Genomic DNA, 23,156 nt, shown 5'->3' with positions numbered 1-23,156 from the left:
GTGACAATTCTAATTTTATACTGGTCACCTTTAAGTGTTTTAAAATACATAAACACCCTATATTATTATATTTAGGAAATAGAGAGTCTGCAAACAGAGTAAGGTATCCCCAGAGATGTGTCAAATCTTTGACAGCTATCATCTTTATATGGTGGGATAGTTTACAAAATACCTGCTACTTCACTTTGAAATAGCTTTCATGAAGCTTAGAATGCAGAGAGGAAAGAGTCCAAATGACAACTGCAGTGCTGCACCGGAATGTACTCTTTACTTCAGACTAAACTGCAGCACTACAATACATTACTGATTATCAGTTCTAACTGCTCTGAGGAGGATAAAATTCTTGGGTTATTTTATTTTTACTGAGTTGCTGAGCTTCTAATTTTTAAGCCCTAACACTGGGCAGGCTGGCTAGTCTACACTTTGCCTCTGGTACCACACTCCCCTTTATTAAGTACATATCACATGGAACTAAAGCTCTTTGCCTCAGGACACAGAAAAGCAGTAGAGAAGTGGATGGCTAAAGCACAGGCATAGCCTGTAAATTATAACCATACAGACCTTGTGAATGGTCTGAACAGCATCTTGCCAACATGGAGAAGACACATTGGCAGGGATTGCTTTCCAACACTAGCTCTTCCTTCTATATTCCTTGTTTGAGAAAAGGGCTTAATCAGGAAGATAAACAGTGCTGTGTCACTAGCTTCAAGTCACTCACATTCAGCCTAGGGTCTGTGGACACCTGTGAGCCACAAACTACTCCAATGTAACTGCAAGAGGTAATTAAAACCCATTTCAAACAAACTGCTTATATTGACCATACAAGGAAACTCTACCTCTGATGGGAAAAACAATTAATCAAGAAAGTTTCAGCATCATCAAACATTAACAGCTGTTATATGATCTCTGAGCAGTTCACACTAACTTTTATCTAGTGAGATTATCCCTCTTCTAAAGATAGACCCAGACCACCAAGATGCTAAGTGAGTCGAGTAAGACATCTCCTGAGGTGCAGGGAACTGAACATAGACTTGTTGAATACCAAATTAGCCTCACAACTGTCCTAGCTCCCAAAGTAAACACACTACAGCAGACATGCTAAGATGAATTCTGCCATGTTGCTTGAGGATCTAGAGAGACAGAGTTCATGTTCTCTGTCTCTGTAGGCACAAGAATAATGACAAACTCCCCAATGACAGGCCAGGACAGAAACTCTGAGGTGGCCTCTAGCCAGTTTTCTTAAATCCTCTCTTTCCTCTTCTTTCTCTTATCAGTGAGTAGTTACTGATTTGTCATTTGACACATATAAAAAAGGAAGAAAAAAAATGTGTATGAATCTTTCCAGGATCTTTAAAAAAAACAAAAGAGACTGATACTTAACAGTCCAAAGAAATCAGTGACACAGTAATTGCCGGTGCACTGAATAGTTTCTCGAGAACACTGCACCTCTGTCACCAGCCTATTTTATTTCTTTCTTGTCTATAGGCTTTCACTGTTTTGATGGAGTTGATACCCATATATTACATTTCAGGGAAGGACAATAAATATCACATATCTCTGTCTCTATTGCTGCCCACTAGGCACTCTAACAGGACTTACCCTAACACTCTAAACCATATGAACAGCTTCCAAGAAAAAAAAAAAAAAAAAGAATAAAAAAGAGTCAGCCTGCTATGTAAATATTTTCCCTTCAGCTCAAACTCCCACCTGGAAACAGATTTCCTTTTAATTTTCGTTGGCCTAAATTTCAGGCGATCTCACATTGGTGGCAGATTTCTGCATATAAAACTGTCACTGTTTCAAAGTGCTAACTTGCAGCTTTGTAAGGTTAAAATTAGAATGCAGCTTCACTGGGAAGTGGAGATTTCCACTCTTCTGAAAGATTTGGGAGTCACTTCTAGTCTAAGAAGGGTTGTGTATTCAATTGTGGAGATTTCAGAGAAAGCAGAAGAGGGAGGTGTGAGGCACAGGCCTAATTTCAGACATCACATTTCCAGAATTTCTTGCTCTCTGCTTTAAGAGCTCTTCATGTCCAGTGTTCTGGATACTGCAGATCCTGTTTGGATACATGTACCTGTGGCTCCTCACCTGCCACGTGAAGAAGCTAGAGCTCTAGCTGGGGGCTGCTAATTCCACTTCAGAAGCCACATGCCCAAAATTCAGGCATTTCAGTGCTTGGCATCATGCTATAGCCCCTCTGTGAATCTGGCCCTAATGCACCAATCTGCAGTGACCTCTCCTTCTGTCTGGACTTTCCATGATCTGTGTAAAAAATGTAACAGTAAGTAATAAGTAAGTAAGGATAAGTAATTATTTGTTCATTCTTTTAAACAGTGTTTTTAACCTGCAGGATACTCAATAGTTAGTACAATGTTGGATCCTACCAGCAGTGCTTTAGAAAAATCTGAATAATTCACATACAAAATCACGGATCTGTCTGCATAAAATAAATTCACAGTGGTAGGTAGAGCATTTAGAATTTTTTCTGCTACCTCGAAAGTAAAGGATTTAGTTAGTGAAAACTTAGAAAATGAACTCCTCTTCATGTTTTTACTGGTCCAGCTGGGATGGAGTTAACTTTTTTCACAGCAACTCCTATGGTGCTATGTTTTGGATATGTGACTAAAACGGCCTTGATAGCACACCAATGTTTCAGCTATTGCCAAGCAGTGCTTACACAGCATCAAGGCCTTCTCCGTTTCTCACTCTGCTCCCCCCTGCCACCCCGAGAGAAGGCTGGGAGTGGGCAAGAGGTTGGGAGAAGACACAGTTGGGACAGCTGACCCCAGTTGGCCAAAGGGATGTTCCATACTATGTAACATCATGCTCATAAAAAACTGGGGAGTGTTTGTCTTCCAAGATAGCCATTGGGCAGAGACTGGCTGGGTATCAGTCTGCTCTTGGAAGATGGTGAGTGATTACATTTGCATCACAGGTTTTTTCCCTTCACTTATTAAACTGTTTTTATCTCAACTCATGAGTTCTCTTGCTTTTGCTCTTCCTATTTTCTTCACCATCCTGCTAGGGGAGTAGAGGGGGAGCAAGCAGCTGTGTGGTGCTGGCTGGGGTCAACCCACAACACTCCTTTTTGGCTCCTGAACAGGGACTCAAAAAGGTTCAAGATAATGACAGATTTCATCAGAGTGTGCTAGACTGAATTTACAGCTGTTATACCTGTTTAGCTGTTACTTCACATTGCTGGTCACAATGTCAACTTGTTTTTTCTTGATGCTGATTTGTTTTTCCCCTCGGTTGCTCTGTCGCTTGCTCCCATTCTTCCTGTACATCAAACTCAAGAGCTTGTTAATAGCTGTTTTCAGCTTTTGCTCTTTGCCATGTTGTTTATCACTTTCTTCTGCTTTGCCTGGGAGAGCCATGATAAAAGCATTGGCCTTGAGCCTAATCTGGTATTTGGCCCCTATGTGTGCTGCCATCCCAGTACTCTGGGAACCATCTCGTGGAGACAATTAGCAATTACACTTTTCTCCTGCAGGAGCCACTTTGTGGAGGAAATGAAGAATGGCATCTTGCTCTTCTCCAGGACAGAGGTTTCCACCCTTGTTGCAATGGCCCTGCAGTTTATTGAACATCCCAATGTAACCAGAAGATTGTATCCGTGTGTGCAGTGACACTGACTGGCTTTTTGTAAGGTTAACCAACGAGTAGGGAATGACACACAGGAATGCGCCCTGAGGCAACCAATTCCTGGGTGGCAAAGGTGTCTGGGAGAAGTCACAGAAACTGCCACAGGCAAAGGCAAATCAAGAGAAAAGTGGCCAGTACTCTATCTCTACACTGGACTCATGGATGATGGCAAATGCCCTGTGGGGGTGGCTACAGCAACAGAGGCTTACTAACTGGCAACACAGAGGTAAGCCCATCTGGGCTGCTGCATTGTGGCAAGACATTGCTGCCTGGGTAAAGCAGCAATGCTGTAAAAGTACATTACGTACATACATGCCCAAAAGCCATGCCACCAAAGAACATGGAAACAAGAAGCAGGCAGACCAGGCTGCCAAAACTGAAATGGCTAAGGTGGACCTGGACTGGGAACCTAAGGGCGAGCTATTCATAGCTTAGCATGACACATCAGGACACCTAGGAAGAGATGCAATGTATAGATGGGCTCATGATACAGGGGTGGACCTGACCATTCAAGCCATTGAACAGGTTATCCATGAATGCATGAATGTCATGATCAAACAAGTCAAGTGGGTAAAGTCTCTCTGCTGTGGAGAACAGTGGCTGGGAAAGACAGTGTGGGTTGCTCCTCCCTCAGGAAAAGGCAAAATCATTTGTGGGGTTCTTTTTGCTCAAGGGCCAGGGTGCATTTGGTGGGTAACGCAGGAGGATGGGGAAACCCCATGTGCACCTAAAGGAGATTAAATCTTGGGGGAAAACAATCCATGATTTGAGTTGTATGCCATAGCTGTATGCCAAAGTACTACAGCAGGAGTCACTAAAACTAACTGAGGATGAGCCTTGTAAGGAACCAGGCAAGACACAACCAGTTTCAATGCCCAGCAACCCAGTCCAACACACCAGCTCCTACTAAGGCTCTACTTGTCCTTTTTTTTTGATCTTTTCCAAATTTTGTCGACTTTACTTTTCTTTATGCAAAGCGCATTAGTTCCTTCTTGGAAGATACACTAGGCACTAGCATTTCCTTACTCTTACATAGCACTAACTAGAGCAAGATAACTGTAGCATTTTCAGATTTATACTACTGTAAATTAGAAGAGCAGGTTCATGTTTTGTCTGAAATGTAGACTCTCTTCTCACACACTTACAATGTTATGGCAATGTCACTAAGATGAAACAACAGACTGTAAAGTCATAAAAATATGTAAATTATCATAGTGTCAGTGCTATGACACAGCACTGGATTATCAGTAAAATTATTTCTGTTCTTGTGTGCTCACAGCTCTTATCTTGTTCTCAGGAAATAAAAATGGTTCTTGCAGAGCACTTTATTTCAAAATCCATTAGCAGAACTTGTTACTGAAAAATTGGGGAGCGTATCTCAGGAGACTGAGAAAAGGAGAAGATAAATTAATGATCATATTTGTGATTACATTGACTCAGAAAAATTTCAAGGTCTCACTCACACTTCAAAACATGGTGTTTGTCTGTTGGTACCAGAATGATCCCTCCTGCTGTGATACAAGACATTTTGTGACTCAGTAAGCATTGGTCATCTTTTTATACCTTTCTCCCCTCTTACACCAGCTATCACACGTTCAAAAGGCTGACACTAATCCATTTTGGATACATACTGAAAACAGTGAAGAAAAGCTTCCTCTACATTGCAGTTACATTCTGAAAAGTGATTATTTCAAATGGTAATGTCCTAGCCAGAAAAATCTATTCTGAGATAATACCCTTGAGTGCATTCTACTAAAGAAAAAATGGGGAGAAAAAAACCCCAAACTATTAGTGTTTTTACTAACATAGAAAAAACAGTATGGCTATGAACATGACATTGAGTCATGGCTCGTACACCATATGCTTGTGAACCTCTATGAAATAACATGAACAAAATAAAAACTGTAGCTATTTTGCTTTGCCTTGTGTACATTTAGAACAGCAACGGGACTGACCAGTTTTTATTGTAAGTAAGTCTGTATTGTCAAGAACAATGTATAAGCCAGAATAAGTACATAAACACTTTCCTGGTGAGACTGTACAACTGTCAGGCAGAAAAACTGACAGTGTTTGTTAATAGAGCAAATTGGATTAGAAACTGCCTGGACACAAACCAGGAATGATAAACTACAATTTTCAGCAACTCAACTAACAGAAAACTCAGTGGGTATTTTTTCAGTTTAAGTTATTTAATAGTGATTTTTTGAGTTATTTATGTCAAGATAAAGATATGAAAACATTCACTGTGGAAATGACAAAGAGAGACAAGATGTGCAATGTCTGCTGACTTCATCTAATTGTGATGTTTTAAACCCCTTTCCAGTACTGACCTCCTTTGCCTCCTGCCTGATGTTTTGCCTCCACTCTATTACCTAAGAACTTCATTGACTAATTCAGCAGGCTAACTGATGAATGTTAGAGATCCTGCACATACTTCTTCCGTCTTCCTAGAAAATACAGTTTCTTTCTAAGTATGTTTGCTCTTTAAAGATGTTCATGCAGACAGTAAGGTCTAGTAATGGGATTAACTCTGCTCGACCAAAATCAGGCAGGCTATCAGCTGAGCAGACGGATTAACAAGATCATCTCACATGTTGCACAACATCTTCTTCCTTGCTAATCCCAAACAACAATTTCTAAGACTAAGTTAAAACATGATATAAAGACAAGCTGAAAGGGTAGAAACAACAGCTTAAAACATTGTATTTCCCAGGCAAACTAAAATCACACAGAACAATGTAAATGTTATTTGTAAGTGAGGGGCTGCTCCATAAGTGAGGGTCAAAATCCTTTCCATGTCCCAGATACATTTCTTTAACTGACATTTCTTACCTGGAAGTAGGAAGATATGAGTTATACTGCTGAGACAAACAAGTAAGGCCAATACAAAGCATATGTGAAGGATGGATATTAAATACCTTGCTTCAAGAAGCTAGTTAGCTGCTGCGTCATACCCAATCTATTTGTTGCAGAGGATCCTAAATCACTTCTTCTGTGCTTCCTACATTAAAGTAACAATTGCACTGCAGTTGACAGGTTATCAGGAGACCTGAATGATCCGTCAGCCTGAAGCAGCTTTGTTACAGCACTGTTGAGTCTGGTAGGGACTAAGTTAGAACCAGCTTGGATGTATCTTTGCCACACTGTAGTCAGAAACCCACACAATACCCACATTTACTCTGGTCCAGCTATTATAACCACAGAGACCATCTTCCCCATTTCATTCTTCTGCTGAATTCACAGACAAACCTTACCCAATCACCTCCTGATGCAGCCAGGGTGGCACATCAAACCTCCCTTTCTCCCACCAGCTATTCTAACAGGTACCTCAAACGTGCATTCTAAAGGATGTACAAGTCACGCGGTTGAAGTATGAAAAGATGCAGCAAGGCAAAGAGAGCCAAGCTCTAGTCTTTACAACATTTTGTTCAAAGGTGAGTAAAAGTTCTGGGAAGATTCCCCCAGAATACAACACTGCCCAAGACTCAGAGCTGCAGTGTACCATGCTGGCTAAGCAGGAGAGTAAAACATTCATATGGTGCCATTCTTAACATATCAAAGGCTACCACTTCAGCTTGCACTAGTGGACGGAGAAATTATTGCGGTTTATACCATCAGAGAAATCATCTCAATCTGTTGTCAGATTCACAGGCTCTCATGCTTAGCAGACTTTCAGCAGAGGAAGACAAGCCTCAAGCTGCTTTGCTTTAGGGAAAAATAAAACTATTCTACAATTCAAACAACAAATAGTTTTCATTTAACCTAGAGACTCTGACTGCATAAAGGCTCTCTGAGCATAAATGAAATTTATGCTATGACAGCAGCAGAGAAGGAGCTTAATTACAATGACAATATAACTCAATCTAGCCAATGTTCTCATTTACTGTGCCAAAGATATCCTTCTGAGTTTTTATGCTCGGACTAGACGGAAATAGCAACAAAACCATAAATCCCCAGCTTATACTGGTCTCTTTACCATCAACAGGTTGTACACGAAGCATGTGACATTACAAATTCTTACATTCATGGAGGGAATCCACTAGCTGAAGACAACATTAGGATTTACAGATGAACGATCTGAATTTTCACTTTATGATCATTACCTGATCCTGTTGCCCCAAACTATCACCATTAATTCAGATACTGCTAGAGAAAGCTCAACAGCAAGTCCCAGCTTTTTAAATGGCCAACAGGGTATACTGATATATCATCCATTGACAACCATAACAACTACTTACTCCACAGTACCGATCATCACTGAATATCTGTGGTGGCAGTGGATTGCCTTGTGCAGGCTGCCTATCCTCAGGAATATTTTTATACATCCATTGTCTTTTCTCCTCTGACATTGTGATATCCACTTCTTCAAACTCTATGCGATTGGCTTCCAGAAACCTCACCACATCTTGCTGCCTCTTCTTTATCTAGATGAAAGAAAGAAAACAAAATCCAACACTCAGAGCAAGTCCACCATAACCCAGACATGCTTACAAACCTGAGAAATTTCCTCCTCTCTTACCCCACTTTCATGGGATGGGAAGTCACAAACTCAGGAAGACAAAGGAGAAAATATTTTTCAGTTTTAAGTTCTTAAAAAGTTAAACACTGCTGTTTCTTTACAAGTTGGCAAAGGTTATACTTCTTCACCTCATTTATAGAAGGCTCTCTTTAGTTCAACTGTGGGAACTTCAGTCTTTACCCTCTAAAGATGCTTTAAAGAAAAATAATCTGTATGGGACTCTTCAGAAGTAGGACTTAAATGAGGCAGCTCGTTTTCAAAGTCATTAGGGGCTACATTTTTTAAGTATACAGGCACCTAGAAATGCAAGGTAAGCAACCCGGCAAGTCCCAGAAGAATCTACTCCTGTATGTGTTCATTGAGATAAACATGTCAGTACATCTGAAAAAAAAACATGCCAGCTACACATATTTTTGTTTTCCTAGACACCTACACATCTTTTAAAATGCAGCTTAACAGTTCCCTGAGCAAGGCCTGTTGAATCTTTAATTAAGAGTGTCTGTCTGCATAACACACATGCCTAAAAATAAACATGATCTTATCTCTTGAAAATTAACTTCACTGCAAAAAAAATGCATGAGGTTTGAATAAAATGTATGGGGATTCTGCCCCTCAAAGAGATTATCATCTTTATACAGAAGCCTAACAGAGGTAGAACACCGGCAGTTTTTAGCTCATTGCAGCTATCATCAACCCTTAACAGCTAGCTGGGCTTCAAGCAGATACACTCAGGTGAAGACTACTCTGTCTCAAATAGGACTTGATATCAAAATAGCAACCTTTGAAATAAAAGTCTGTAGGGCTGAGGAAAGGTACCTGAGCTCATGCAGCTAGGTCTGCTCTGCATTCTCTTCAGTCCATACTGTACTTTTTGCATCTACTTACGAAATTAATTCCTTCAGAAGGAACTATAAATTATATGCTGTATTTTTTACAGCTATCATCAACAGCATTATCTGAAGAAAGAAAATACAGCTTTAATAATTCTACAGTACTCCTGGAGTGTCAGATCCACGCAGTTGCTGACTGGCATAAAGCCCAGGTGGATGAATCATGCCTGTGGGTATCGTATGACCTAGATACTATTTGGAAATCAGAGGATTTTTAAAGTGTATGTGCTAGTTGTTCTTGTCACACAACCCAGTCTGCCTATCTAAATGCACCACAAAAATACATGACATTTGGAGGTAATGCTGATGGAATCTTTGTTTCATTGAAATAAGAGGGTACCCATCCCAAGAAACTGCAAAGACAAAGCTCTTAAATGATTACTGTCTTTCATAAGAAGTGAGCTGCATAGTACATTTGTACATCAGTGTCTTAATCTCTTTCCTTTTCTTACATATACTGCTAGGGTTTTTTAGGCATATGTGAAAGGATCACTTTTTCATATAGAAGGCACCTCCTAAAATTGTGTGCAAATAATGCATTATCAACAACAGCAAAATTACCACATCATCATCACTGCTGGTACCAATAATAACATGCCTTTTACTATCTCCCTAAAAATTGCAAAGACAAATTCTGTTGCCAATGTAGAAGTGAAAGACAAAAATAATTTCCTCTGTTGCAAGAGAGGCCCAAAAGAGACAGACACTGAGATTTTCTTAACAAGAATATTAAGCATTTCATAGAATTCTAGAATGGTTTGGGTTGGAAAGGACCTTAAAGATCATCTAGTTCCAACCCCCCTGCCATGGGCAGGAACACCTTCCTCTAGATCAGGTTGCTCAAAGCCTCATCCAACCTGGCCTTCAACTCTTCCAGGGAGTGGGCGTCTATAACTTTTCTGGGCAACCTGTTCAAGTGTCTCACCACTCCCACAGTAAATAACTTCTCCCTTACATCTAATCTAAATCTCCCCTCTTTCAGTTTAAAGCCATTACCCCTTATCCTATCACTACATGCCCTTGTAAAAAGTCCCTCTCCAGCTTTCTTGTGGGTACTGGAAGGCCACTATAAGGTCTTCCTGGAGCCTCTCTTCTCCAGGCTGAACAACCCCAACTCTCTCAGCCTGTCCTCATAGGAGAGGTGCTCCAGCCCCCTGGTCATCTTCGTGGCCTCCTCTGGACTTGCTCCAACAGGTCCATGTCCTTTTGTTCAAACAGAAATGAGATGCCTAAAATGATGTGTGGGAGAGGTCATTTCCTTATAGTGGAGTACTGTTAAAATCACATGAACTCCCCCCTACATTGGTCAGAGCAACTAGCAAACTACATAGTGCCTGGGCCAGCCCTCTGGCCCTGAGGCCAAATGGCATCATCTGGCCAAGTCTATTAAACCTGCACCCTCTCAGAGTGGCTGCATGCAAACTGTATATTAGGAATGATCCTTGGCACACTGTAACATCTAAATCATAGCCATGAACTGTTTATGAGACTGTAAGTTAGCCTTGGCCAAAGCTCTCTTTGCCTGCGACCATTTTTCTAACAGTTTCACAGTACCAGAGCTCTCCACTGCTCAGGCCCAGGCCACATACCAGTACGCACGTATCTACATGTACCCATTTTCATCTGTTGTCTTCCAGTAGTCTGTACACTGGGCACAAGTTTAACTGCAACTTAGATTTAATCAGATCCCTAATACTTTATTGTTCACACCATAAGACTTCTCCCACAAACCCCCATTTCCTAATCTCTCCTTTTTATTTTTATAAAACTAATTAAGATGTTGAAGTGAAATAAATTTTGGGTGGGTTTTTTTTAGCCAGAAGCCTTGCAATTCTCCACATGACATCTGCATGAGTTATCAGCTGTGGATGTGCCAGCTGCATAAATTTAAACAAAATGCCTTGAAAACTTTTAACGAAAAAAGTAGCATCTTCTCCTCCCCCAAGTGATTTGATTCAAGCCTGTAAACTGAAACAAGAGCTTTAGTTACATTTAAAATCCTATTAAATTATGCTTTGTTGTTTAAGATGCATGCTCAGAGCATCTGCCACAACAGAAGCCAGCTGATTATTCCCCAAGAAAACCACAGGACCTTTGTCTTCCTCTACAACTGGATCTGTGCCGCAGGAGTGCGTCAGCCTCACAATCCTGCCTGCAGCTCTCATCTGTGGTTACTCTAAGCCCTAAAAACTCCCAGCATTTGACCACATGAAATACTGAGCAAAGACAACACAGCACAAAAAGGAGTGTCGCTTCTCCCTTTCTCACTAGCCCATGCAGAGGATCTGAGCTCCTGTCAAGAGCCTGAAGCTACACTAAGGCTTGGACAACAGGCCCAAGCCAGAGTTGACCTATAGATGAATCCTGTATATTTTATAACTGATAACCATTGTGCTAGTAGGTATTGTACTAGGTTACAACAACCCACCTATGCTGACGTTAAAAGTGCTAAAGTGTTGAAGTACTGAGGCCTGAACAACAGGCCCTGAGCTGAAGCTGCTAACTTAGTATGTAGTCATTAGCGAAATATGTATGCTTATTAATGAAAGATGTAGCTTAGCTATCATATACTCATTACTGATGATGAATGTAACGAAAACATGTCTCTCTTAAATGTATTTTTTATCCTTCTTTGTGTAGGGGCAAGTTAACAAGGCCATGGAGGCAGCTGTCCAGCCTTGTGACCAGATGTGTATCCTTGCTCATAAATAAATTACATAAGCAGTGAAACTCCCTTAGCATCCTCCTTGAGCCCTGACCAGGTTCTGGGGGAATCTAATTGGAGAGTGAAACCAGATGTTTCCACTCAAAACAAAGGTGCCAGTTATTCTGGCTTGCTGATCTCGAGTATATAAGGCTGGACCTGCTTGCAGCAACTTTGGATGCCTCACCTACGGGTGGAAACACCGTGTAGGACTTCCCACTTGCCGGGAAAGGCTCTCCAAATCCTCGCTGTAACCGGGGCTCCCCAGAGACTACGGATCTGGGTGATGTTAACGTATGCAAGTGGTGAGGTATCTTTCTTAATCACTATTCTCTCTCTCAGGTAGTAATGATTTGATGCATTAGCCTGTATTTTCCTATTTGTTTGCTTTAAGTGCATTATTCTGCCTTTTCTTACTGCATGTTTTCTGTATTACTCTGTTACATTATTTAGATATCCCCAGTAAAATACGCCTACTCTTTTCATTCTGGTGTCCGAGTTTAATTGGTATCCTTAATCAGCAAAACATAGCCCAGTGGAGAAAAATACATCCTCATTTGACAAGATATGGAGGCGGATACTTTAGTCCTCTTTGTGAAAGTTAGCCTTGTACCTTACTGCTTCCAAGGTTTCCAGAGTGTGTTACAACTAAAAGGAACCTGAAACGAGTATTCAAATAATCAGAGGTACCATGTTCCAAAAAACTCGGTTCGTGGCTATTCATACACCACTTCGAGAAAGCACCTGTATTCTTACAGGATAGACTGTTACGGTATGAAAATATTTTGGTTTTAATGTTTTCAGCACACCACGATACACTGCAAGATACACCATCAAAATATATATCCATTGTGAAGTTTCGCAGGAAAATCTTTATATGATATGACCCTAATCTATCTTTAACGCAGTGAAGAAAACTCTGATAGAGCTAATAGTCTACTATTATAATTTGATGTTTGTCTCCCATATGTTTAGCAGGGTGATTGTTTCCTGAACATCATCTCTCTGGGGTTTTTTTTTACTGTTAATCTATATTTCTAGTCACAAAAGTAAGACAGAAAATCCCCAGGGACATCTCAATTCTATCCCAGTATTTATATCTGGTCTTCTTATTAGGATTAAAAAGCAGCAAAAATAGGATGTCCATTTTGATATACAAAACTGTTAAAAAGAGCTAATCACTTATTCAGTAGCCTGATTTATAAAGAAAGTCTATCGTAGCTAAAGTATCCAGTCTTTCTGCCCTAGTTTTCATTTCTTTGTACTGATTTGCAACAGGTAACAGGAGGCTACGCTTTCAGACTGCTTTGGAGAAATACTTCAAAGACATACTCAGGCCTGGCCAGGTGGGACCACTGGGATTATCTGTTCTGACCTTCAGCATCCCTGAATTAATTCCTTGTGGGAGTAAAGAGTTTCTCTGGATTTTTTTTCCCCCTAAGCTCCATTCTTGAACTGATAATAACAGAGAATCTGCTAGTCTTTGCAAATTGTTCCCATAGTTAGATAACTGCCTTCACTTAAAATATTTCCTTGCTTCTGTTCAGAATTCACCTCACTTCCAGCTTTCTTTTTATATCTTTGGCTAGACTGAAAACTCTTCTGTTATAAGATTTCTGTTTCCCACACAAGTAATATGGAGGAGAAACAGATCTCTCAGCAAACCTGAATAGTGATCTCTGGTAATAAGAGAAATCCTATTGCTTGTTTAACAGCAGAATGACAAAATGAGGATGTTACCATCATAAATCATCTCCAGACTGGAGCAGTTTAGCAAAATCAGATCACATCCTCTATCCAAAATTCCCTGGAAGCTTCTCATCACTTCCAACAGGTCACAATTTCCTTCTTTTTTCCTTCTCTGTGCTTCCTGAACCTTTTCAGAAGATCTTCTGTACTAAAAAGGCTTGCCTACAGACAGCTGCTGAACCAGAGGAGCATAACATGTGGTCTCTCCACTACTAAACAGCAGCAGCATCTCATTATTCTATACTATTTTAACCAAGATATTCAATACACTGCAAAAATCTCACTAGTCCAGGATTTATCTAACCCAGATAGGATAAATGAACATTAGTTCTACTACACTATAGGCAAGATGACTCAAGTAGCTGTATTAATAGGAACTGTAAAATAACCATGATTAAAGATAACTTCTTTCATTAGCCCAGTTAATATAACTGGGACAAAGCAGACACATTCTCAGTTTCAGATCTCCATGGTGTTAGCAGGCATGTTGCTGAGTATCTGGTACCCACAAAGTGGATGCAGGAGGTTGGTCTTCTGCTCTGGACTGTACCCCCCACCTTCTGGAGATAAGGCATTCATTGGGCTTCAGTCTTCCTGCCTGCAAGTGGAGGGAATGGCAGGTACCATTCAGTGCATTGGCTGGTGAATGAGATGTGTAGCACTGACTGTCCTATGGCCTTTTCTACCTGGAACTGAAGGGACCAAATGCCTAACCTGAACTGTCCACTCATTCCAGACAGATCCCAGGAACAAATAGCCCGCTTTCTAACACAAAATCTCACCCCAAAAAATATTCAGACCACATGTGCTGAGAACAAGGCCTTATGACTAGTATCTTCTAGAAGCTGGCTTGACAGATCACAAACGCATTTTAGAAGTCTGACATTTAAAAAAACAAAACAGAGTGCATGTCTCAGTCCACCTCAAAGACTTGTTTCACAGACTGGCATATGTCTATCTAGATCTGTGCCTCTAAAGATGGAGATGGTCCTGCTGGGTCCCTTCCTTCTCTTTCAAACTGGTTATTCTTCCCTGATGCCTGACCTTACTCCAGAACTGCAGCAGCCACGTTATCCACTCACTGACTCAGCTGAAAACTGAATGTATTGTATTTGGCAGAGGCACCTTTAGGGTGCAGTTTGATGATACAGCTAAGCAGATCTCACCGCTGGCTGTCACTGAGACAACACAATGTTCCTCCCTCCTGCCAAGCAGCTTCTGCAGCTTTCCTTGCACAAGCATAATGCAGGAACCAGGGGAACAAGGGAAGGAGCATCAATAATGTCAGCACCACAATCTCATCGGTTTATATCAGTAGCAAAACCGCACCCTAAGAAAATGGCTCAGCAGAAGCTGAAGCATGACCAGCTACAGGTATCTGAAATATGAACTGCATAAACAGCATTTGTGTTACATAAACACAAACTCCAGCTCATTCCCACAGCTGAAAATACCCAACAGGAGCCTCTGCCTTTACAACTCATGCAAACATAACCAAAGGGACTGTTGCAGTGTAAAACACAGATGTAATATAGTTACTGCAGAGTATTACTAATCTTCACTTCTCATACAGATAAGGCTTAACACATACTCCCAGATAATGAGACACTGCGCTCTAACAGAGATGCAAGCCCTAACCCCATCAAGTGAACAGAACTCCAAACAGTGTTAACTGCAAACCTACACGTACTTTCCTCAGAAAAGCAAGGAGGAGGCAATGCCTCCTACAGACACACTCAACAACATCTGCATTCTTTTATTCTGTTTCCGCTCTGTTTCTGCTTTCATATAGACCCAATGAAAATCTCACACACGCACAAGGCTGACATGCAAATCCTCATGGTCCTGTTGGATTTGCAACCTGTAGTAAGAGAGACTTTCTGCCGAATTTCTCCTTTGCCTGGCTTAGGAAAGGAGAGCGCAACTGACCCCTGGCAATTTTTATGGCAGAGAGATGGCAGTGCTGTGACAGACCTTTACAAAAGTTCGTATGATTAATTCATTGTTCTTGGCACAGGAAAATACAACTCAGCTATGTACATACGGAGAAAGGAGATGAGAAGCTATGGCGAGGTGAAGGAGGTTAATAAAGAAATTTTAAAAATAAAAATTAAAAAAAATCAGCACTGCATAACTATTCCCAAAAGTAAAGTAAGTGGCTACCTGCTGTAGCAAATATTGCATTACATGTGATAGAAGGAAAATACAGTCTCCTCAGAACAGTCTTCCAAATAGCTAAAAACATCTTTAACGTTTCATCCTCAAGAAAATGTTTCAATATCCTAAAAACTGACCACAGAACTTTTCAATCTGAAAAGAAATAGAACAGTCCCTGAAGAGTGGCTGCATGCAGCCTGCACTGCCCTGGTCTCCTGCTAGCAGCAATCTTCCACTTGCACACAGACATAATTAAGGACACGCCATATGAAATACTCTACTGAACTGGGAGGGCAATCTGTTCAGCTTTATGCAAAATAAGTTCGAAAGTCCCTGGGAGCTGCTGAGACACTGCTTAGCCAGACAATTTGCACACCTTTACCTCTGTGCTATATGGTTGGTATTTTTGAAAGAGTCCAGTATTTCAGAAATGCAATTAAAATTTGAGCCAGGTTTGTTTTTTAAAAGACTCCTAATCACAAGCAGTCAGCAGAGGAAAACACATTATTTTCTTTTTCTATAAAGCTACAGAAGATAGTAAACTGCTCCATGCCTAATGACTGCTAACCTCGTATTTTCCTTGTCAGATGTTTCACTATGATAAAATGCATTTAAATCTATTTCTGTGTATGCATGTCTATTACAATCTGAAGAGGGAAGTTTCTTATTTCAGATAGTTTGTAACAAACCATTGTTCTCTGTGCAAGTAACAAGGTAACACTCAAACACAAAGGAGTCTTTAGCGAGTACAAATACATCTATCACCGAACAAAACAAGAGGTGATGGGAGTTTGCTCAGGGGTTTACTTCGTATTATTTCAGTAAGCATAAAGGGAAAAGGAGAGACAGAAATGGAACAAACAGAAAAAGGGGAAAGACCAAGAAAGGAAAATGAGAAGGTTCTACAGAAATATCAGCTACAGGCAGTGCCATGCAGGGTGCCTTTGAGCCGTCTGCAGCTGAGAAAGCCTCTAAAGTCACTCCCAAATCTACTTCTTTTGATTTCTTCTGTATTTCAGGAAACAAGACTTGCCAATGATGTACACAAATGAAGTAAGTGATTCTATCATCATTTTCTTCTTGCAGTAGGAACAATGTGTTCCTACAGTGTTGAAAATCCACTTACATGTGAGTCTCTGATGGACTGGAGGAAACCAGATACTATGAGACCCATCAAAAGACTAATAAGAACACCACTGAGGCTGGATCTGTCTTCCAGTTAATGACATGAATTTGTATTCTGTTGCATCAATGTGAAACCAAAAAACCAGCATTGCTTGTGGAAATAAAAAATGGCTAAAATAAAGTAAAACTTGAAGACTTTGCAACAGGAACTGAACCAGAACTTGGAAGTCCCACTGAGTGTACAGGCAGGCGGCTGCAAATCAGAGAGACCTTGACAAACTAGCAGCCAGAGGACTCCATGCAGACTGAGAAACGTAGTGAGAGGATTCCCAGCCTAGCCTGGCAAGCAGCAGGTGACTGACAGATTGAAGGTCAGGATGCGCTGTTGGTTGTTCTAGTAGAGAAGCTTGCAAAATCTAGTGCCAGTTTGGATTGTAACCTTCAGCAAGAGCTCCATTCTGTGAAATTACACTATCCTGAAAACTTTTACATTTCTATTTGACAAAATGCACACTTGAAATTATATTTGTGCTACAGATACAGGATCTTTCCTAGTCATAGGTGTTTTCTTGTGAGGATACTGGGAAGGCATACTGGTTCTTCTTCAGCTGGGCCTTTAGCTAAAACAGAGGCCAGATTCCCAGAGCATGCTGGTAACTTGGTCTGTTTTTAAAAATGTTTCAGCCAACAGTGAGCCAAGAAGTTTCAAAATTGTTAGAATTATGTGGTAGGACTTTTTTGGAGTTTTTTTTAAACAAGGTTGTGGATCCTAGTGGCTAGCACAAAAGACAAGAGAAACTTTACACAGCCTGGAAGATCTCAGGGACTCATAAAGCATATTCTCAGCTATCAAAAACTTCTCCTGATGCAACCATCCTGCAGGACTAGAATAATTCATTTCAAAAGACCAACAATTCAAACCCTAGCTGGCAGCTAACTTCTTGCGATAGATAGATGGTTTTGTTTGTAATTTACCATATGTTTCAGTAATTGAAGAGAGTAGTTAAAAAGAAAGTGTTATTTTCATGCATTTTTCCAACAGAAACCTCTCAAAGATGCCAGAGAATAATTTAAATCTCCTGTTTAGCATTCTACATTTACTCCTCCTCATACTATTCTCTTTTGTCAAAGTGGCATATTTATAGCAAGTATTCATGAAAGAAACCCTTTTAACAAGCTACATCTATCTTCCTTTTCAAAATGTATACTACACATAAATACAAGTATGATAACTGCAACCCTTATTAATTCAGCTATTCTTTAGTACCTCCTAATTAAATGCAAGTTGTTCTTTGATCTCCATGCTATATTATGTTTATTCATATGTTTATTTCTTTTGATTTCTCTAAGTTACTTGATTCTGAAGAATATCCTTTGCATCCCAGTAAAGTCCCAGTTCAGGACGGTAGTTGAGAACTGTCAAGTTCTGAACCATTGGAAACTCAGTACTCAGTCCTGCAGAGATGAACAGAAAGTTGATCTTTGAATTTCACAGTTCCTCCTGCAGAGTTAGGAGAGCAGGGAATAGTTTGGTGTTTTGCACATGGAAGTCCAATACTGCTAGAGCTGAAAATCTGCAGGGATTTAGAGATATCACTTTGTTAATGTGACTCAAGCTTGCTTGGTAGAATTATGATTTTGTGGAGGGAAGAAAAGCACAGTAACTATGTTTTGTTTCTTTATTTTTTTAAATGTGTTAAGTATTTGGAAATTGTTTAAAGTTCACTGAAATAGCACTGAAGAGAGCAGTTTTACAAGCAGGTTTTGGTAAGTAAGAAAATGCTATAATACTTGTATGAGTCAGCAATGTGCCCTGGCAGCCAAGAGGGCAGATCACATCCTGGGGTGCATCAAACACAGCATAACCAGCCAGTCAGAGAGGTGACTATCCTGCTGTATTCAGCCTTGGTGCAGCCTCACCTTGAGTACTCTGTGCAGTTATGGGCCCCACAATTTAAGAAGGATGTTAAAGGTCCTTGAAAAGGTGCAGAGGAGGGCAACAAAGATGGTGAAAGGGCTGGAAGGAATGTCCTATGAGGAGGACTAAGGCCTTTGGGCTTGTCTAGTTTGGAGAAAAGGAGGCTGAGGGGTGACCTCATTGCTCTCTACAGCTTCTGGAGGAGGGGAAGGGGACAGGGAGGTGCTGATCTCTTCTCCCTGGTATCCAGTGATAGGATGCATGATAGCTGTGTCAGGAGAGGTTCAGACTTGATATTAGGAAGTATTTCTTTATGGGTGGTCAAACACTGGAACAGGCTTCCTAGAGAGGTGGTTGATGCCCCAACCCTGTCAGTGTTTAAGAGGCATTTGGACAATTCCCTTCATAACATGCTTTAACTTTTGGTCAGACCTGACGTGATCAGATAGTTGAACTAGATGATTTTTGTAGGTTCCTTCCAACTGAAATATTCTATTCTATTCTATTCTATTCTATTCTATTCTATTCTATTCTATTCTATTCTATTCTATTCTATTCTATTCTATTCTATTCTAAATTCTGCAAAGAAAAATAGAAGTTTAAAAACAAAAAATCCCCCTAACAAGAAATACACACACATTTCCTATTATGTAATATGTTTATCACCTAAACTTTTAAGATGAAAACACACAATTGTCTTTTTTTTTTGTGATGTGGTGAGTCAGCAGAGCACTGAAAGTGTTGTGAACTAGTTCTATGTATTTATCAGTCACATTGTTTTGTCAAAATGAATAAAGCATCCCCAGCTGTATTTTCTGTACTTACTGCAAATGAGATATAAAAGCAAATTTCTTGGCACTAAAAAAAATAGGTCATGTTTCTTCCTTCTCATTAGCTTTAAGCATCAAACCCCAGTGGCATAGGAATATTTATCTATTAGAATGGATAAAAACACCTAGCAGCCCATGAGACATAATAAGTAATTAGCCTTATTTCATCTGGGTGGGGTCTCAGTTCTGTTAGCTCAAGATGTAAGTCCTGCTGGCCATCTCCTACCTTACCGATGGGGCTGCACCCTCTGTATTTTGTCACTCAGGACCCATAGCCCAACACCCAGTTACACCCAACTGTGACCCCTTGGACACCTGAAAAAAACATCTGGCCTTTCCCTAAGAAGGACTATGCTTGCATTTATTTGTTTTCTCATCCTGAAGGATCAGAGATATTATGATTCCAAAAGGCTACAAAGAATTTGAAAAACAAGTTTGTGAAATAAAGCTGTCAATACTTTCACTATTTTCTCCTGACAGCTACTATCCGCACGGCACAGATGTGTCATTCTGCCAACTATAGATATACACACCCTTGATAATGCACTTTAAAATAACAGTAGTAACAGCAGTGCAAGTCATTCAGAATTTGTTGTGCCAAGTTTTTACGGATATTTACAAGTTCTCCCAGCAGTATATGAAACAGCAACAGGAAAATGCATTTGTGGCTCAAGACAAATGTCATATTTCAGATAAAATTAGACTATATTACTGCAAAGTTCTATCAGTATGTTTTTGTAAGGCTAGGACGATGGATTTTGTTGATATAATCCTCTAAATCTGGGCTGGCTGCCACTGCTATTATTCAGATCAATAACAAAATTACCTTTGACTCAACTGAGAGCAGAATGAAGCTTCTAACTTTATTAACAAATGTCAATGTTATTTCTCTTTCAACAAATGCAACTATATCCGTGTAGCTTGTGTGTTCTTGCAGCTCCATATGTGCAAATTACCTCTTGTTTTATACTTCCACAGACCCATTTCTCAGTGACTAGCTGCATCCCCAAATACAGCAGCCATCTGATTTTTATCCCATAAACTGCAGAGACATCTCCTGTAAGGTCAACAGAAGTCACCTCCACATAGCCAAAGGTATCACTGAATGCCATGCTGAATAAACCATAGATTTTCAGACTTCCCTAGGGCATGATGCTGGAAACCTTTACTAGAAAACAGACCTCACTGCAGGCAAGCCAGTTTCACCGAGTAGGAAGGGACTGCTTGCACATCAGGGTCTTCATGGCAGCTGTCTTCTCTGATCAAAGACTAGTTTTGTATCTCCTTTCTAACTAATTTTAGCTTCCTAGCAGGTTCCTACAGAAGAATGTGATGCTGTCTAAATCCTTCAAATGCCACTCCTGTATCTGCTTCTATATAAATATATCAGATCACTCAATTAGAGATGCTTCAGGAAGATTGTCTGACTTTAGGAGATGCAGATCCAGATCAAAGGTTTAATGCATACTTCAATTGTGTTTCTTTAGATTAGACAGGGATGATAATTTCACTAACCCTGCAGCAACATAATGACAGTTTCAGTTGCTCATGCTCTGTTGTTCATCAGATCAAAGGAAGCTTTCTTTCAAATGAAGACACACCAAAATTCACTTGCCTTTCTCTGAAAAACACAGACCTCAATTCCATGATTAAGAAACTAGTCTTAAAAAGTTTTGTAATGTCACTATTAAATTATTCCAAATAATTATTCATAAAGGTTTTAATAGCACAGATAATACTCAGTATCCTCCTCTGCAGCACATGAAAATGTCAGGAAACAAAACAAATTTGTGAAAGTTGTGATGGAATTTCCACCATTAAATTCTGATGTATTTTTTTTCTGAGTCATGTTCTCTTGCTTCAACTGTGAATTCAGGGAACCTGTGTTACACAGCAGATTGGTGAAAAGGATCACAATGGCCCTATCTCCTAGCATGTGAAGGTAAACAAAGTTCTGTCTTTTTGTAAAAGCATAAAAAGCCAAAAGCCAACAGGAAAAACCTATAAGCATGTGTGAAGGGAACACACAATATCATGTTTTGATTTGCATTTAATATGGAGTACAAGTTCATGGTTTCAGGGCTCTGCCTACAAACAAAAGCTCTGAGCATAACCCTGCTGGCAGAGTTTGCAGCACAACACTCCCATGAAATGGGACGTTCAGAAACCCAGAAACTGTGGCTGTTTAAGGCTTTGTCACAAGCAGAAGCTTGCCAAAAGTTATCATCACTCCTGCAACAGTAGCAAAACTGGACACGTCCTGGTGCTGCAGATGCTCAGTTTCACAGTCCAATGCATTACTAGCCCACCTTCAGCACCCAGGAAGGCAAACACACAAGGCTGCAACTGAAGAGGCTAGAATGCAGGCACGTGTTCTGTCCTGGAGCTCTGCAACAGGCAGAAGAGCGACTTTGAAATTATCACCAGTAAGGTCTTCAACTGCCACTACTAGCCCTCTCAGAGCTCTCAGATAAAAATCTTCATAACATTGTTTACACTGATGTTAGCTTTCTCCTAGGTAAGAAGGGAAATATTTATGCCCCTGTATGTGCCCATTAGCCAGCACAATTATATTGGTGGATATCTTATATTGGTATAACTATTTTGATGTTTTGTAAGCACCTCATTTTCTGAAATGTTACATAAGTAAAGCTCTTAACTATAGGCCAGACACATGGGATAACAGAGACAGCCGAGCAAGCACCATGATTTTAGCACTCTATCTTACACAGAAGACAGACAATCCATGGTTACAGTTCCATAAGGTCCAGCCATTCGAATAAAGGAGCAGTCACTTTTCACAGGGCCCTGACAGATGCTGACAGATCTTGAGCAACCAATGTGAGGCACCAGGACGCTATCATTATTTCTCTTCTGGTGATACAAAAATCAGTGGTTTATTTTTACCAAGTGATAATTAGCATCTACCGGTGATTCCAAGGTTAAGAAACACACACACAGATATAAATATACATAACATATACAAACTATATATATACATAAATATATATACATATGCGTGTAGGCAAAAATACACATCTACATATGTATATTCAAACAAAAAGCAGGTTGATACATATGCAAAGGTCACTCTCAGGCATTAACCTCTGCAAGTTTATTCCTTGCAGCAAAATGAGAAACATCTTGCAGTTTTCCACATTGTCTTACCAGGAATGGTGTGGAATAGTTATCCAGAGGTAAAAGAGCAAAACCCAAACCAACAAATCCTGGAACTCTTAACTATCAAGACAAGCTCTATCCTACCCAAGGGAGATGGACAACAACAGAAGGGCATACTGTTATTGATGATTAACATGAGCCACTGAACAACCTGTGTCTCCCAAGAGCTTCTCTTCATAAATGAGCTAGCAAGGCAGTTACTCCCCTTCCTCTGTGCCAAATTTAATTACTTTATAGTGAAGTTCAATATTAAATTTAGACTAAATAAGCTTGTTTACTGTTGTAAAACCCAGTTGTTTTTCTCTTCTCCCACTAACGAGATAGAAATAACTTGTTTTAAGAAGGTTCATCATGACGATAGCTCTTACCACTCCAAAAGAAGGATATCCACATGCTTTAGACTCAGCCCCTTCAGAGTGGTGACAAATAACTCTTACAG

The 23,156-nt window shown here is 40.2% G+C and overlaps 1 protein-coding gene across 5 annotated transcripts in view; it reads right to left on the bottom strand.

Moving 5' to 3' along the window:
* Positions 1–23,156, bottom strand: part of SH3BGRL2 (SH3 domain binding glutamate rich protein like 2) — a 48,844-nt gene that overhangs the window by 16,038 nt on the left and 9,650 nt on the right. For 3 of the 5 annotated variants that reach the window (XM_074861921.1, XM_074861922.1, XM_074861923.1), the window contains 2 exons: positions 13,897–14,105; positions 7,884–8,069 (listed from right to left, as the gene is read on the bottom strand). In XM_074861921.1, the coding sequence (XP_074718022.1) occupies positions 7,884–8,069; positions 13,897–13,899 (189 nt within the window). In that variant the 5' untranslated portion in view covers positions 13,900–14,105. The remainder of the gene's footprint in view (positions 1–7,883; positions 8,070–13,896; positions 14,106–23,156) is intronic. The other 2 variants (XR_012628054.1, XM_074861920.1) reach the window with 1 other exon arrangement.

The sequence above is a fragment of the Strix uralensis genome, chromosome 3 (assembly GCF_047716275.1).
Source record: "Strix uralensis isolate ZFMK-TIS-50842 chromosome 3, bStrUra1, whole genome shotgun sequence".
NCBI classification, from domain to species: Eukaryota; Metazoa; Chordata; class Aves; order Strigiformes; family Strigidae; genus Strix; species Strix uralensis.
The sequence above is the reverse complement of the archived record's forward strand: the minus strand, read 5'-3'. Positions and strand labels throughout refer to the sequence as shown.